Consider the following 16330-nt stretch of genomic DNA (forward strand, 5'->3'; position numbering starts at 1 on the left):
GCCCTGAGGGACCATCGAAACTTTTTCAATCTTCATAGCTGCATAATTATTTTCGACGTTCCGACAAAACTTATCGCTAAGCTCCGCGGATCTTAGGCGAAGTAAAAATTGCGTGTCTGTTGCAGGAAACAGCAGAATGCTAAACCGAGGTGCCTGACAGGCCTTGAGGGACCATCGAAACTTTTTCAATCTTTCGTACCTGCATAATTATTTTCGACGTTCCGACAAAACTTATCGCTAGGCTGCGCGTATTTTATGCGAAATAATAATTGTCTGCGTATCTGTTGCAGGAAACAGCGGAGCCGCTTAGGAATTTCTTTAATCATTCTAAGTGGACAAAATTCAACAAATTCGTGCTCAGTTAACCCTTTGCACTCGGCGCTATTTTCATTCTAAAACTAAATTTTTCTTCCGTCTTAGAATATTCTCATTTTATTCATACGAAACTGATTCGATTTCCACATATAATATTTAAATGTTTAGTAATCCATTGAATACAAATTTTGTAATGTAACAAATATTTTGTAATATTTTTTGTAATTTCCTTGAAATATTGCCACAAAAATTCCTAGTGGTGCTTCACAGTCACCACTCGAGTGCTAAGGGTTAAATGGCGAATGTTCAAAGGAATTTTATTCTCCAGACCTGCCTAGCGACAACAACTGCCCCGACGAGGACATTGTAATTGCGGCTGCGAGTTGCATTATTAATCTCATTATAATCGTTCGTCGAGCATTCTGATCACGGTGCTACATGAATTGCCGCTAACAGAGAAGCTATGGGACGCTAACTCGAGGTAGTCGAAGTCTCGGAAGGTATCAAAGGAAGGCTTACATGAAGGTGGCGACGACGTTCGTGGTGGGCCAGCCGAGAACGAAGCTGGTTTCCTGAGATTTGCTCGTCTCGGCCACGTCCTCTATGTGTCCAGCGGTCAGCCAGAGTTCGCTCATCCTCACGGACTGTTTCAGCTTGAAGTTGCCGCCGCTTCTTGCCTTGGCTATGAGCAACAGGTCCGAGAACAGGAACAGGTGTCTCTCCTGTGACTGCACGCCCTGCGAACACGATCGATATCCCGTGTAATCCTGGAAAGATTCTCCTACCGACGCGACTGGAGGACGATTCGATGGAACACGTACCGTGGTGAACTGAACCGGTGTTTCCAGGAGGAACGTCCTTGGCGGGGATTTAGGGGCCGGCGAGTTGCTCGACACATTCAACGATTTCTGCGACAGCACTCTCGTCAGCCTTCCGGTGTTCCCGCCGCTCCTCTTGCGGATCAGGCTCTTCATTTTCTGAAACACGCAGTTCACGTTGCTGTACACACTACGCGTCAAAGTCCTGTCAAATTTGAAACATGACCGCCGGGAATTTTCCGAGCAAGACTCTTCGCGGGAACTGAGAAATTAACTTTTGCTTATAAGCATGTCGAAGCTGAAGAATAATTTACGATTGATTCATGTTACGCGTGTTAATATTATTTATTTTCAGTGTTCTCAGATTCTCCGATTCGATAAATATTGAAAGGAATGTCGACCGATCCCTTGAAAGCTCCTCGACGAAGGGAGCGTTTTAAAAAGATGGCGGACCAGTTCTGGGAAGCTTTCGCAGTGAACATTTCCCGGCCTGTATAAGCTAGAAGTCTACAAGTTTCGCAGAGTAACGAATTTATGAGTTCGGGGGAAATTGATGATCGGGAAGAAGCATCGAGCAGCGACACGGAGAATCGCACGGGCGGAATCGATTTATCGGGAATCGAAACGAGGTTATCGCCGCGCGCATGGTACACGGATCCACCGTACGGGAGATTAGCATTAAATTATCGGCGGCACGGCCGATCTCCGGCTCTACGCTCTCTAGCCGGTTGGCCAGCTCGCGAGCAACGTGTGTGTAGCTCGAGGGCCACAAAGTAACGACCAATTTTGATGCTCGGATCTAGGACATAAATTATTATCATCCTCGCAGCGGGCGGCTAATAACCGGACGCCAACGTGCCAAGCCGCATTAACTTTCGGATGACTTAACAGCATTATTTCACCGGTGAACGCGACAGTGAGGCATCGCGCGCCTCGCCGACTCGGAAACCCGTTCGAAATTTTCGCGTGCAACCGTTGCCGATGCCTGTGACCGGTTGCGCCGGCTCGACGAAACCGCGACCGAGCAAAACAGCTCGCGGGAACGGAAAGCGAACCGGAGAAAAGGCACTGACATTAGGGGACCCCCGGGTCAGAGTTCAACGCGACGAACCCGATGCTCCTCGCCGGGGGCATCCTTCATTGTACCGTGACCGTCGAGTCGCGGCAGCGAGCCGTTTCCACCAAATAAGTGGAATTAACCCGAAAATTAGCTCTGTAGCTTGGGGTGCGTGTCCATTTAAGAGTAAAACACTGTCGCGTGTTAAGGAGCAAAATTGATTACACACTATTTGAAACAACATCACTTTTTTAAAATTAGATCAAATGACTTGAATGTTATTGAGAAGTTAGAAGGATTAGATTATTAGACGAGGTGTAAAAAAATTTTTTTTTAAATTTGAATTGGTCGGAATCGAAAAAGAAATATAGTAAAAGTTGGTTTTTCCAGCTTTTTTATCTGACAGCCTGTATTGAAAATTTAAAGAATGCATTTGATTCGCTCGAATAAATTATATCCATGCTGAAAATTTCACCGATATTGGTTACTTCGTTTACGAGTTATAAACGATTCGAAGTGGGAAAATTGGCATTTTTCACGATTTTCGACTAAAAATCGCACTTTTAATCGTTTATAACTGGTAAGCGAAGTAACCAATGTCCATGAAATTTTCAGTACGAGTATAATTTATTCGAGTCAATAGAACACATTTTTTAAATTAACTGTACAGTAAGGAGCATAACTGAACCAATAACCACAGCTTTTGTGTGAATTATTATTTATTGCTAGGAATGTAGAAGACTAACAAAAAATAAACATTATAATTATTTTTATCATAGTAACTGAAGAAATTTTTTTCAATAATTAATGTTTCCTCGTTTAGCAATGGCAAAAAAAAAGTAGATTGACTCGGTTTTGCACCACGTTCAATACTTGGCAATATTTAATATATTATTTGGTTTTAATATTTCGTCCACAGCCCTTTTGCTTGTAAAACTGCACTAATTCGTTTTGGCCTACTTTCTACAAATTTTTTACAATAATCCGGAGATATTTTTCCTCACTGTACTTGAATTCTATCATACAAATCTGTGATTGAAGTTAGTTGGGGGTTATATGAATCCCGAAGCCGTCTTTTTAGTAAACCCCATAGATTCTCTATGGTGTTGAGGTCGGGGCTCTGTGCAGGCCAATCGAGAACAGGACATTTATTAGTACTGAGCCAATTTTTTACACTTGAAAATGAAAATTAAATTTTTTTCTGCAAAAGGCTTATTTTCAACAGCATCTATAAGATGATCTTTTATTATTTTTTGTTATTCTTCTACATTCCTAGCAATAAATAATAATTTACACAAAAGTTGTGGTTATTGGTTCAGCTATGCTCCTTACTGTATGTCGCGAAGGCCTGGATGATAAACGTCGGGGAATTATCCCCACTACGATACATGTCGTTGGCAAGAGCCGTGTTATTGACATATATCGAGAATTCTCTGTACTCTCGAGAATCAAACTCGTCAGTGTTTCGTTGCATCCGATCGAGTTTGTTGAAGAATCGGTAGACGATTCGTCTAAAAGGCACACGCTGTAGAGGGAAGACTCGTTTCAGGGCAATCGAAGGCACCTAACCCCGACAATTTCGTTCCGCGGCGTTCGTAGCGTTTCCACCGTGAAAAAAAGGGAGACAGTTTCATCGCTTGTCCAACGAGCCGCGTGGGAAAGGGAGACCCGCGCGCGTCCGTATTAATAACTATACTTTCCACGGTCGACGAGGGGAAATTGTTCCCGTGAGAATCGCCGGGGCCATCTGCCGCGAACTTTTCTCGCTCACGGTCGACGCGTTTCCACCGGAAACCTCGCGATTATACGCTGATTTTTCCGCGGGCAGATTTCCCGATACAGTTCTCGAGGCTTTCGGCCGTTGGGGTAATCGGTGTATCCTCCTCGAACTGTTTTCCCAACGTTTTCGCAACCGCATAAATAATACTTGCACACGCCGTGCTGGCTGCGATGCTCTCGCGAAACCTCGGGAAAAGAATTCACGCGGCACGGGGGCAACAGGAGACTAGCAGTTCGCAATTTGTTTAAAATGTTCAATCGCATTCCTTCCAGGTCACTCGTTCCCAAGACTGCTCGCAATTTTCAAACTTCGAAGACGCGGATTTTCCCGGAGATTCGAGAACGGAAATTTTGATGGAGAGACAAGAATGATGCAGAAGACAAGTACCGTGGTGAGGACATCTCGCTCGTGCAGCCGGAGGTTGTCTCCAGGAAATAGTTCTTGGATGCGGTGCAAATCGCCTTCGAGTTGGCCGCGTTGCAGCACCGCGCCGCTTCCGACGCTTCCGCTTCCGTTCTCCACCAGATTCCTCGCTTCCTGGCCCAGGTACCTCTCGTATTCGGCCAGCCTCTGGACCTGCAAAACAAAACGTCCCTTCGTCAACAAAACCGAAACTCCGAGCAATTTTTCCATTCTAAAATTACTGTGGTCGGCTTGCAGCCCTCGTAACAGCGTTCAGCTCTCGTACCATTGTGTTTATCGACTCGGCAGAAGAATCGATGAGTTTTGCGCAACACGAAGAAGAGAGAGTTCCGTGCGAGCCTCGCTATGCCGGTTAACGTATAGCTGCCGGCGTTGTTGCGGACGCATGCATAGGAAACGCGATTGGCAAACGCGTCTCTCGCGGTTTCAGAACAACAGAAACTGGGCGCAGCATCTCGTTAATGCAACCGATACCGCGGAAAATCCTCGCCGCGGAATGAGATTCAGCGTCGATTCTAATCGGCGACTCCGCGACGGCAGTTATGCCATTCAGGCTCGGGAGGAGACTCATCGAGCAACTATTCGACACTCGAGGGAGCACGGTCTTACGCGGCTCGACTGCATCAACGCGTTGATTCATCGTCCACCGCCAGCACTGCGTACTAGAACCCTAACTTCTACTTGCAAGAAAAAAATTAACCAGTTAAGCGCGTTCGACGTGTATACACGTCAATCCGAAACTCTATTGCGGCGCGGTTAACGTTAACGAATTCTTAATTTCTTATCGAATAAAAATGTAACTCTTTCTCATTTAGCTTTACTAGGGCTTTGGCTTTTATAATAGCCGCATTTGGCCGGCGTTCGACGTGTATATTCGTCATTGCTTGCTTTGAATTCCGCGCCGCGAGAGATTCTTCAAATTAAACTCCACGCTTAACTGGTTAATGGTTTTCCTCGAAGAGCATGAAGCAAATCCTAGTCAGCGAAGGATTGAAATTGCAAATCACAATAATCACCGGCTTCTATTTCTCGGAGCGCACCGCGCACCGGTATGACGAAGCGCAAAGTGGTTCTCGGCATCTGGTGCTCGGGTTTCGCTACTGTTTATCAAGCAACACGCGAACGCCCACGCGTTCTCAGCTTCTGCCGGCTCCCAGAGAGAGAGAGAGAGAGAGAGAGAGAGCTCGTTGTCGGCGATCCGCTCCCGATTTCGCGCGCGACCCGCTCAGACAACGACGGAAATATCGGCTCGGATTCGACCCGTGGACACACGCGGGCACACACACGCCAACGTACTCGCAGCTGCTCTCGGACGCTCCCACGTGCGTCTCGAAATTTTCAATTAAAATGCGAGCAATGACGCTCGCAGGCTGTGCCGCCACGCAGGCTGTCCGTACACCCACCCACACAGGCTTTCGTAACGAGAACGCGTTCGTCCCTCCGATCGAACCGAGCCCCGAGCCGAGATTCGATCTTTAAACCCGTACGAATCGGTAATCCTAGCTTAAGACCAGCCACTAACGACCTGAACTCGCTCTTAGGCAAGAACAGATCGAAAGCGGATTCGCTCGATCACTAATTTCGTGTAAAGAAGACCGCGAAAGCGCGCTTCTACCAGCTTCCGCGGCAAATCCAGATGCAATAGATACGCGCAGAGTTGTTCGCAGAATTACGATCGAATTGCTCCAGGAATTGTAATTACATAGTCGTTGAATTACATTGCAATTCAGTCATAGTCTAATTTACAATTCAGATCTTCGTTGAATTCAATTGCAATGTAATTGGAGCACAATTGTAGAATACTTTGTGATTGAATTACATAGAGTAGCGTTATGAACGAGGTCGAGGAATAGAAAATACGCCGCATGGACAGCAAACAAATATATGTGAAAGAAAAACGTAAAAATATATCGCACTTCTTCGAAGTTTTCTGGATTATAATTTGGAGAGTTGTATTTTAATTATACTGTATTTCGATTGCACATCTGATTAAAATAATTGGTAATTGAATTTATTGAAAGTTTTGAGTTACATATGTAATTCAGTTACGACGTAGATGAATTACTGTATAACTGAAATACAATGTACTTTAATCGTGCAATTGAATTACCATGCAATTGAATGAATCGAAAGGTTTGAATTACACATGTAATTCAGTTACGATGTGGATGAATTACTGTATAACTGAAATACAATGTACTTTAATTGTGCAATTGAATTACCATGCAATTGAATGAATCGAAAGGTTTGAATTACACATGTAATTCAGTTACGATGTGGACGAATTACTGTATAACTGAAATACAATGTACTTTAATTGTGCAATTGAATTACGATGCAATTGAATGAATCGAAAGGTTTGAATTACACATGTAATTCAATTACGACGTAGATGAATTACCCTAGAATTGAAATACAATGTAATACAATCGTGAAATTGCAATTGCAATTGCAATTCAATTAGCACAACTCTGCTGTACGAACTTCTGCTTCGTTCTTAAACGCGAAGAATTCTGTTCCGATTCCACGATTCCATTTTTAAATACTGTTGCTCTAATGTTCAACCAGTTAGCTGTTTTCGACGAGTACACTCGTTCTTTTTTTGTGTTATGACGAGTATACTCGTCGTAACAGCTATACGGTTCATTTTTACGACTCTTAACTGGTTCAACGGATGCTCTTAACACTGGATTTACGGGACCCGCCAAAATGACGGATTCTAATATTTTTAATTTACGAATATTGAGATTGTAAAGATGCATCCATCAGGAATTATTTAACAAATTGATCTCTTTGGATATATAGTATTAACAAGATGACCACAAATTTTGATAGATACAATCATGTTATTTTTGTGAAGTAATGTAAAATAGTAATTTTCAGTGCTCCGTAAACCTAGTGTTAAACTCTTTTAATCTGCGTACCGTTTCATGTTTCGCCTACTCGAAATCGTCGAATCGTAGGCCTCGTCCGCGAACAGATCCACGAGCTTCTCGAACATGTCGATCTTCCGGGATCGCGTAGAGATCCCCGCAACGATCCACTGGATCCACGCGATCGTTCGCGCGGTTTGCGAGGCAGAAGCGTGGCGCGACCGGTTGCTCGACTCGCGCGACCAACACTGAACACGCTCGAGCGCCCGATTCCGCTCGATTCCGCTCGAATCCGTCCGCTCCGCGACGCATCTTTCGCGGGCAATGAATCACCGGAAGCAGCCACTACGCTTCGAAGAGCCGGAGGCTGCATGGTTCGGTTTACCGTGCGTCTTATGTGTCACCGATTTTCTCACCTGTCCGGCGACTCGAGCGCGTCTCGCTACGCCGATCTCCACGCACCGTAACCGAACACGTCTCATCTCTCTCGAGGCGACGAAAGTGTTTGCTCTTTTCTTTCTTCTTCTGCGAATAAGAGAGCTTCGTGCTTCGCCCAGCCCCGTGCTAATCGGAGAGATTTTATATTTCTTTATTTAAACGCAGGCGCGGCCGGGTCTTTCGCTTTCACTCGGCGCGATCGAACTCTGCGGATTCCGCGAACCGAAGCGATTTTCTGCCAGCCAGAACGATCTCCGATAGCCGAGGCTGCTTAGACTCGCTAATTGGGGCTACGATGTTGTTTACCCGGGTCGTTGAACGATTTTCTATCGATTCGAAGCGGAGAAGTGAAACTGTGTTGCCTCGACGGGAGATCGATCTTGCACGGTGGGCCATGCGGCGCCATTTTGGTACCGCTCTACCCAGGTCATTTCTGACAACACGGAATTCTTTCTCGTTGTACAATCGACTTATTTTCGATTCTGAAGAAATGGCACAGAAATGCTTCCCGAAACGCGCATCATTCTCACGAAAATCGTGAAACATAGCAATAATGAAAATAAAAACGTAAGATAAACATTGTAAGAGGAACACGATAAATATGTAACCGGAAGTGGAGGAGATGATCTTGCTGGGATAATAGTCGTCGAAGGTTTGATTCCGCGATGGCGTTTTTTCGACGCAGGTTTGTCTTCCCCCCCCCCCCCCCTCTCGCGGCCCCTGGCCTCTCGTTTTCTTTCGTTCCGTTTCCCATCGTCATTGTTAAAGCGACACGTACTTTTACAAGCGGCATTCTTATCCCCGACACCGTTTCTGGGCCCGTTTTCGCACACTTTCACCGCGCCGCGTCGTCGGTTCCATTCCTAGGAATAGCTCGCGAACATGGAACGCCGCGCGGCGTGTACGCTCTCGATCGCCGCTCGATAATCGTTATCGAGTCACGATTGGGCCTCGCGTTGTTTCACGGACCCAGGAATTTCGCTTCGTACACGCGGGTCAGCCTACTTCGATCGGAACCAGACAACGGCCCCGAACAACTCTCCGCGAGTTTCCATTTTTCCGTTCGGCCTAGGCTACAAATCTCCGCGCGGCGTTCAAGTCAACGGAAAACATTATTCTCAAGCCTTAACCTTTTCCGTGATTCGCGAATTCCTCAAGAAAAGGAGAAAATTTGTATCTATTGTATGCCTATATGATTTTCAATAGCTGTACAGGGTGTATAAAAATTATATCTCACGACCACCATAGCGTGATTCTAGACCTCTGGATCGGTGGAAATCTGTTTAAAAAATGCACCGCAAAATTCACCTTGACCTTGGAAATCGAGGTCAAAGTGTCGAAAAAAATTTTCTTTTGTTGCATCGTATAGTACTCATCACTCAAATCTTTCGATACTTTGACCTTAATTTTCGAGGTAAAAATGAATTTTGCGGTGCATTTTCTTCACAGATCTCCACCGATACGGAGGTGTGGAATCACGCTATGCTGATCGTGACATATAATTTTTATACACCCTGTACATTAACAACACCAAAAAATATATATATATATACGGTGAATTCTCGATATATGTCGCCGAGACCTGGACGATAAACGCCGCGGAATTATCCCCACTACCGCGGGGTATACTCGGGTACGTGTCGGTGTGTGACCACTGAAAAAATGCCTTATTCTTCATTATTTCCTATTTGCACTATTGTCCTTTTCTCCGTTCGGCGTGGATAAAAGAATAGTACCGCCTGGCCGATACATGTCATATACTATTTTGAGAACTGGCTAGAAAGGATAGAGATACTTTCTTGTTATTTTTCTAATGTAACGTGAAATAGTCACTGCTCCGTAAGCCTATTGTTAAGAAAAGAAAACGAGGATCTGCAGACGATTCTCGGTGAATCGATTACCTCCGTTGCCGATCGGTTTCCTCGGCGCGCTCCTAGTTCCCAGCCGTGCTTCTCACACTTTGTTACGCGGACAATCGGCGATTTAAAAGTCTAATGGAGTTCCATAATATTCCGGCGATAAGTAACGTATTGTGCAAAAACCGCGGAAACGGGGCTCAGTTCCCGACATGCCCGAACGTCACAGCCACTGTCAAACAAAACAAACGCTTCCTAAGGAACACTGAATTACGGATTATTAAAAAATTTCGTCGAGTAAGGTCTCGCAGGAACGCGGGATCGTCTCGAAACCCTTCGTGCCCTCGAGATTCGTTCCCCTCCCGGTTTTCCGAGCACAAAGGGCACCGGTCTCGTCCAATCGGGGGTCGACATCGGCGAAATAAATACTCGGGGACAGTCGGTGTTCTTTCGGTTGAAAAGGGATTCCTCGGAAATCCCCGGGACGGGGAAAGGGCTGGTCTTCAGGAAACGGTGGAAGGCTTCAGGGTGGTTCTAGGACGAGACCAGGGTGCGCCGCGCGGAACCGGAGAAACGCTCGTTGTCGATTCAGCTCGTCGCGACGAGCCGGCGGTCCTCCTCGCATATTAAACAGTCGCACAAAAAGGAGCGAGGACGAGTCTCGCAGGACTCGTCGCGCGAGCAAAGAATCCGTCGTCCCAGGGGAAAAAAGGGTCCCGCCGAGAAAAAGGAACGCGATTCGTTACGGCCGAGAGGATTTTCGCCCGATAATCCCGTCCCGGACCGAGCTAAATTATCTCTGATTAGCATAGCTTCTTATTCTTTCCCTTTCGAGAGGGAATTCCTCCGAATCGTGTGCTCGTAAATCGGAGTCGGAGACATTCTGTTAGATCCTAGATGCTTCATTTAAAATATATGCAAATATAATATATAATATATTAATAATATATATATAATAATAATATTGTTCGTTATATATATTGGATGACCTTGGAATAATATAGTCACTGAATTCCTAAAGAAAGGGACTATCATTGTAGGTGTTTAAAAAAGGGTGGTCCCATTTAAAAAAGTCAAGGTGACCTTGATATCTCTAAAAAAATTACATAAAAACAAAATTTTCTTATGGCATCGCGTCAGCCCCATTGTACCATTCAACTTTGTTCTCACCATATTTTACGTATCTTTAGAAACAACAAAGATATTTGAGGTGCAAACGTTAGGTGACTCGCCCCGTGTATATATCAGTAAGAAAATCAAAAGCTCTGCAAGACTCGGAAAGTTTCGATTGTTTTCCGTCTATTCCGAGATGACTTCTGGATTAAAAAATAAGATGGGCATCTCGTGTCTCTATCCGCTGCGCCGTTTCATCAATTCTCGCCGGTACTTTTTTCGCGGAGTTAATCGGTTTGGCAAATGAGCGGCTCAATTTGCCGGCTCCGACGATCAATCATTTAATTAGTCAGCGGGAACGTGCTCGCCGATGGAAATTGTTCGAGCCGCTGGTGAACGGAAGAGAAAGGTCGCGAGGATTCTCGCGCGCCTCCGCTCGAGAGGCCTTTTCCAGCTCGAGCGTAGAGCCGAGCAAGCGACCAGAGAAAGAGAGAGAGAGAGAGAGAGACAGAGAAGGAGAGAGAAAGAGAGTGAAGCAAAGTCGTCTCGCGTGTCCGCGCACGCTCCTATCCGCGAATGCATACATCAGGCTATCGGGATAGCTGAATACCTACGGATATGGTATTATACGTGGCACCGGCCGTGTATCTGGAAGCGTACTTAAACGTACATTCTACCGTTAGTCCCGCTCGAAGCATCGACCTCCGCGACTCCGAGCGTCCGCGCTATTTCTCGACGGACTGTTTACGCCTTCTACGCGAAATATGCCTCGGTATCGTGATCGCCGGGCCTCTCGTGACCCCGCGACGTCCACCGTTGCCCGTGATTAACGCGACTCCCCGATAACAATCGAGATAAACTGCCACTTGGAACACGGTGCCCGAGATGCGCAACCCGCCTCTTTCAGATTTCTCATATTTCCGCGTGAAAACGCAATCGCGCTCTCCGTGCGATCGCTCGATCGCTCCGCCACGATCGATAATGCTAGCGACGCTCTCGACCATCCTGGTACGTCGATTCACTTTGCGAAGCATTAATTTATCAACGCTAAGCTGCTCGGTTATGCCCCTGCGAGAACTTGTACGGTAGAGGTATGTTCATATCGAGAAATTCTAGATTAACACTAGAACTAGCAAGCACTAGACGCAACTGGCATACGTTGCCTTCTAATAACAACAAAATTACATTTGTCTAGATTTGGTGCAAGTCTTGTTATCTATTCCGATAGAGAATTTTATTAAAAAGTTTTCTCATGATAATAATAATAATTTCGATATTTCTAAAAGAAAAAACTGGGAGCAAGTCATTTCGACTCATCCGGTAGTTCTAGGGTTAAAAATGAAAAAGGGTATCTCACGTTGCTACCCTCTTCTCTACTCTTTCCAGCATGCTACAGAATCTAACGATAGTGAATTAACTCGCATTATGCGTGATAGGCCACTTTTACAAGAACACATATTTTCCTCAAATAAAAACATGTTTATTATTCCATTTGCTTACAACACTGACGAAAGCAATTTCTAAGCATTTATTACAATAAAGAGACAAAACAACAAACATTGGCTGTGCCTGTTAGATCAGTTGCGCCCGACGGAGGGCTAATCCATAGATTACAAGTTTACATTTACAACCCTGACAGACAAGAAATCATTTCCGCTATGCTAAATTCAGTTCCAGCTGGATCACGCGAGCGTAGACGCTTACGCGACTCCGGAGACTTCGACGCATGGTAAAGACACCAGCGTTCCGACCGATGGCGTTCAAGTCTCCAGCGCTGCCTCGCTCCATAAATTAATTCTTCGCCGGATATCACTCTAGGATGCAAAAGATCTTCGAAAATGTTGTGCTGTTGGCGATCCAAAAATCGTGGGGCGTGATTTTTGTTCGGATTGCGGCAATCGTGCGCGAACGACGATCGGCGAACGGCGAGGAGGCCCTGGAGGCACGAGAGGCTGTAACTTTTTCCATCGGTGTCTCGATATTACAAGAACGGAGAGCGGCGTACCCACACGGATACACGCGAGCCGAGACAAATTGTTGCGGGCTGACGCAACCCGCGGAGAACACCTGTCTCGAAAAGTTACAAAATCCGTTTCCTGCGGCGCTGATTAACGCACCGACGCGCAACCTGCTCGCGTTGATTTACAAGGGAGCCGAAGCCGGGACTGGTATCCGAGTTTCATTAGTCGATCATTGATAAAATCGGACGCTCGGTTTCGCAAACCGCAAACTTCCACGTCCGAAGATCGGCTCTCGCTAATTCACCAACACCGCGGGGATCCTTCTCTCGGACGAAACGTTTTGCTGCGTCGCACAGTGGGCAATTTGGACAAAATCGGATTCAAGATCAAAGAACTTTCGATAGGAATGAGGTAGAGCGATGAAATTTTTTTTAAATCAAAGCCGAACCTTTGTAAAATATGGGAAAAATAGAGAGATTATTACCATCCGATCATTTCAACGATAAAATGACTTCATTAGTTTTTGTCACAAAAATCTAGTTTTTGCAAAATCCTGAGGTCGTAGACAAATTTTCAGACCAGATTTGAAATCAGCGTGGAAAAAATCTATGGGAAATGATGTATAGCATGTTAAGAAAAAATTTTTTCCGCGCGTGGTATTGGAAAAACCATAATTTTCTGGAAATTGTGCAAGTTTAACGAATTTTCTCAAGGTTAAAAAACCTTCGTACCATAATCTCCCTATTTTGCCCATATTCTACAAAGTTTCAGCTTTAATTTAAAAAAAGTTTCATTGCTCCACCTCACTTCTATCGAAAGTTCTTTGATTTTGAATCCGATTTCGTCCAAATTGCCCACTGTGCGTCGCAATTCTTTCACCAATTTTAATCAGTTAAATACAGGGTGTCCCGGGTTTTAATGGACAAACTTGGGGAGCATATCCTACAAGTGGAAATACGAAAAAAGTGTTATTTGAAGTTTCAAATAAAGTTAGAATTGACGACGGCGGATTTAACTTTACTGAACATTGAAAGCTCGAACGTGTTTATCTTATTTGTCTATCCATGTCATGTTCACTATTTTTATACGACTTGCTGTTAGTGTTAACGACCAGGCATGTTTGCTGTTAGCGTTAAGCACGACATTTTTAAATAATCCGATAAACACGTTCGACCTTTCAATGTTCAGCAAAGTAAAATCCACCGTCATCAATTCTACCTTTATTTGTTTATAACTTTGTAATAAAGCGTTTCTGAGCAAACTTCAAAAAACATTTTTTCCTCATTTCCACTTGTAGGATATGCTCCCCAAGTTCGTCAATTAAAACCCGGTACACCCTGTATAATCTCAATTGTTTGGAAATTCTTCTCACGCGGAGCGTAAACAATCCAAATGTATCGTGTGTATTTCTCGGAACACTGTTTGCATTTTTCAGGAATGAATTGCTTCCGATCCTGACCTAACTGCCACTGAATCTGTTACGTAAGAGAACCGGAAAAGGAAGTGGATTGGAAGATAATTGGAAATGAATCGAACCATCCACTCTAATTTTCCACTCTAACTTCCAGTGGCGCGTGAGATAATTCGAAACAAGTTGAATCGTCAGGTTGAAAGTCAGTATTGGAGCAACTTTTCGAGATAATGGCGGTCCGTTAGGGGAACACGCGTAAAGCCAAGTGCGCAGTGGTTTCGGTAGACAGGATCGGTTCGGCGCGGTCGGATCGAGGCTAGTTTATATAACGTAATGGGCATTAATAACACGGCATCGAGGTCAAATCCAGGCGGAATGCATAACGCGCGCGTACGAATGTCGGGAGGAATGCAACGTGCATTACGTACCGGCGGACAGGCGTGTGTGTGTGCGGCTCGGTTGGGTTGCGAGGCACGTTGCAAGAAACGCGAGGATATAACTACACCGTCGACTACCGACGCTATTACGAAACACGGTTTGCGCAGCGCGGTCTGCAGCGCAGCGCGCGTCGTTGCCCGACGATAATACCCTCTCGACAAAGAATATGCAATAACGCCGTCGTTCGAACGACGGGGAATAAAACCAGCCAGAAGGGGAATTCGATTGAACCTATTATCCTATATAATCCTATTCAAGGGTCCCGTGTTCGGAAGAGGATCGCGCCCATTGCTGCCGGAAGATGAAGTCATCAACGTTGCCTCGCTCGCCTATCGATTCAATGAAACCCCTCCGGTAATCGGCTGCACGCCAATTACTCCGTAATCGAGTTACGAAATGATATCGAGCAAAAACCCCGAGAACGATAACTAGCTTTCGCGGCTGCCCGTGGTGTAGCACCCGATCCGATTAATATTCCTAGCCTTCAGAAAGAGATAGAGAGAGAGAGAGAGACAGAGACTATTACGCCGCTTCCGCGTCGATTCCATCGACGCACTGGACTTCTCTTTCATCGCAGCCAACTGTAGCGTGCGTGGAGTTTGCTTTGCCAGCCGCAGAATAGTGGTCTAGGTTCGGTAGAACTCGTTTTCAGATTAATAGAACCTGTCTACGATCGGTAGAACGGCGTCTAGGATCAGCGAAACTGGTCTACGATCGGCAGAAACTCGTCCGAGGTCAGTAGAACTCCTCCGTGCTCGGTAGAGCTTGCCCGGCATCGGCCAAGTGCATCTAGGATCGGCGAAACTCGCCTGGAATCGGTAGCTCACGCCTAGGATCGGTAGAAGGCGTCTAGGATCGGCGAGACTGGTCTAGGATCAACGAAACTGGTCTACGATCAGCAGTACTCGCCCGAGGTCGATAGAACTCCTCTGTGCTCAATGGAGCTTGTCTAGGAGCAGCGAAACTCTTCTGGGATCGGTGGATCCCGCCTAGAATCGGTACAAAGCGTCTAGGATCAGCGAAACTGGTCTACGATCAGCTGGACTCGCCCGAGGTCAGTAGAACTCCTCTGTGATCGATAGAACTGCTCTGTGATCAGTAGAGCTTGCCCGGGGGGTCGGCGAAGTGCGTCTACGATCGGCAAAACTCGTCTGGAATCGGTAGATCATGCTTAGAATCGGTAGAAGACGTCTAGGATCAGCGAAACTGGTCTAGAATCAACGAAACTGGTCTTAGGGCAGCAGAACCTCGCTCGAGGTCAGTAGAACTCCTCTTTGATCAGTAGAGCTTGCCCGGGACCAGCGAAATGGATCCCAGGATCATCGAAAGTCGTCTAGAATCGGTAGATTCCGCCTAGGATCGGCAGAAGGCGTCTAGGATCAGCAAAACAGGTCTACGATGAGCAGTACTCGTCCGAGGTTGGTAGAACTTTTCTTTGATCAATAGAGCTTGCCCGGGACCAGCGAAATGGATCCTAGGATCATCGAAACTCGTCCGGAATCGGTAGATCCCGCCTAGGATCGGTAGAAGGCGTCTAGGATCAGCGAAACTGGTCTACGATCAGCTGGACTCGCCCGAGGTCAGTAGAACTCTTGTGTGATCGATAGAACTGCTCTGTGATCAGTAGAGCTTGCCTGGGGGATCGGCGAAGTGCGTCTAGGATCGTAAAACTCGTCTGGTATCGGTAGATCATGCTTAGAATCGGTAGAAGACGTCTAGGATCAGCGAAACTGGTCTAGAATCAACGAAACTGGTTTAAGAGCTGCAGGACCTTGCCCGAGATCAGTAGAACTCCTCTTTGATCAATAGAGCTTTCCTAGGATCAGCGAAATGGATCCCAGGATCAT

At 45.8% G+C, this 16330-nt stretch overlaps 1 protein-coding gene across 3 annotated transcripts in view; it reads right to left on the minus strand.

Moving 5' to 3' along the window:
* LOC143359636 (uncharacterized) overlaps positions 1 to 16330 on the minus strand; it is a 352730-nt gene that overhangs the window by 6030 nt on the left and 330370 nt on the right. For all 3 annotated transcript variants that reach the window (XM_076797715.1, XM_076797714.1, XM_076797716.1), the window contains 3 exons: positions 4358 to 4546; positions 1137 to 1292; positions 835 to 1052 (listed from right to left, as the gene is read on the minus strand). In XM_076797715.1, coding sequence (XP_076653830.1) covers positions 835 to 1052; positions 1137 to 1292; positions 4358 to 4546 — 563 coding nt within the window. The remainder of the gene's footprint in view (positions 1 to 834; positions 1053 to 1136; positions 1293 to 4357; positions 4547 to 16330) is intronic.

Source organism: Halictus rubicundus, chromosome 12 (genome assembly GCF_050948215.1).
Source record: "Halictus rubicundus isolate RS-2024b chromosome 12, iyHalRubi1_principal, whole genome shotgun sequence".
Classification (NCBI taxonomy): Eukaryota; Metazoa; Arthropoda; class Insecta; order Hymenoptera; family Halictidae; genus Halictus; species Halictus rubicundus.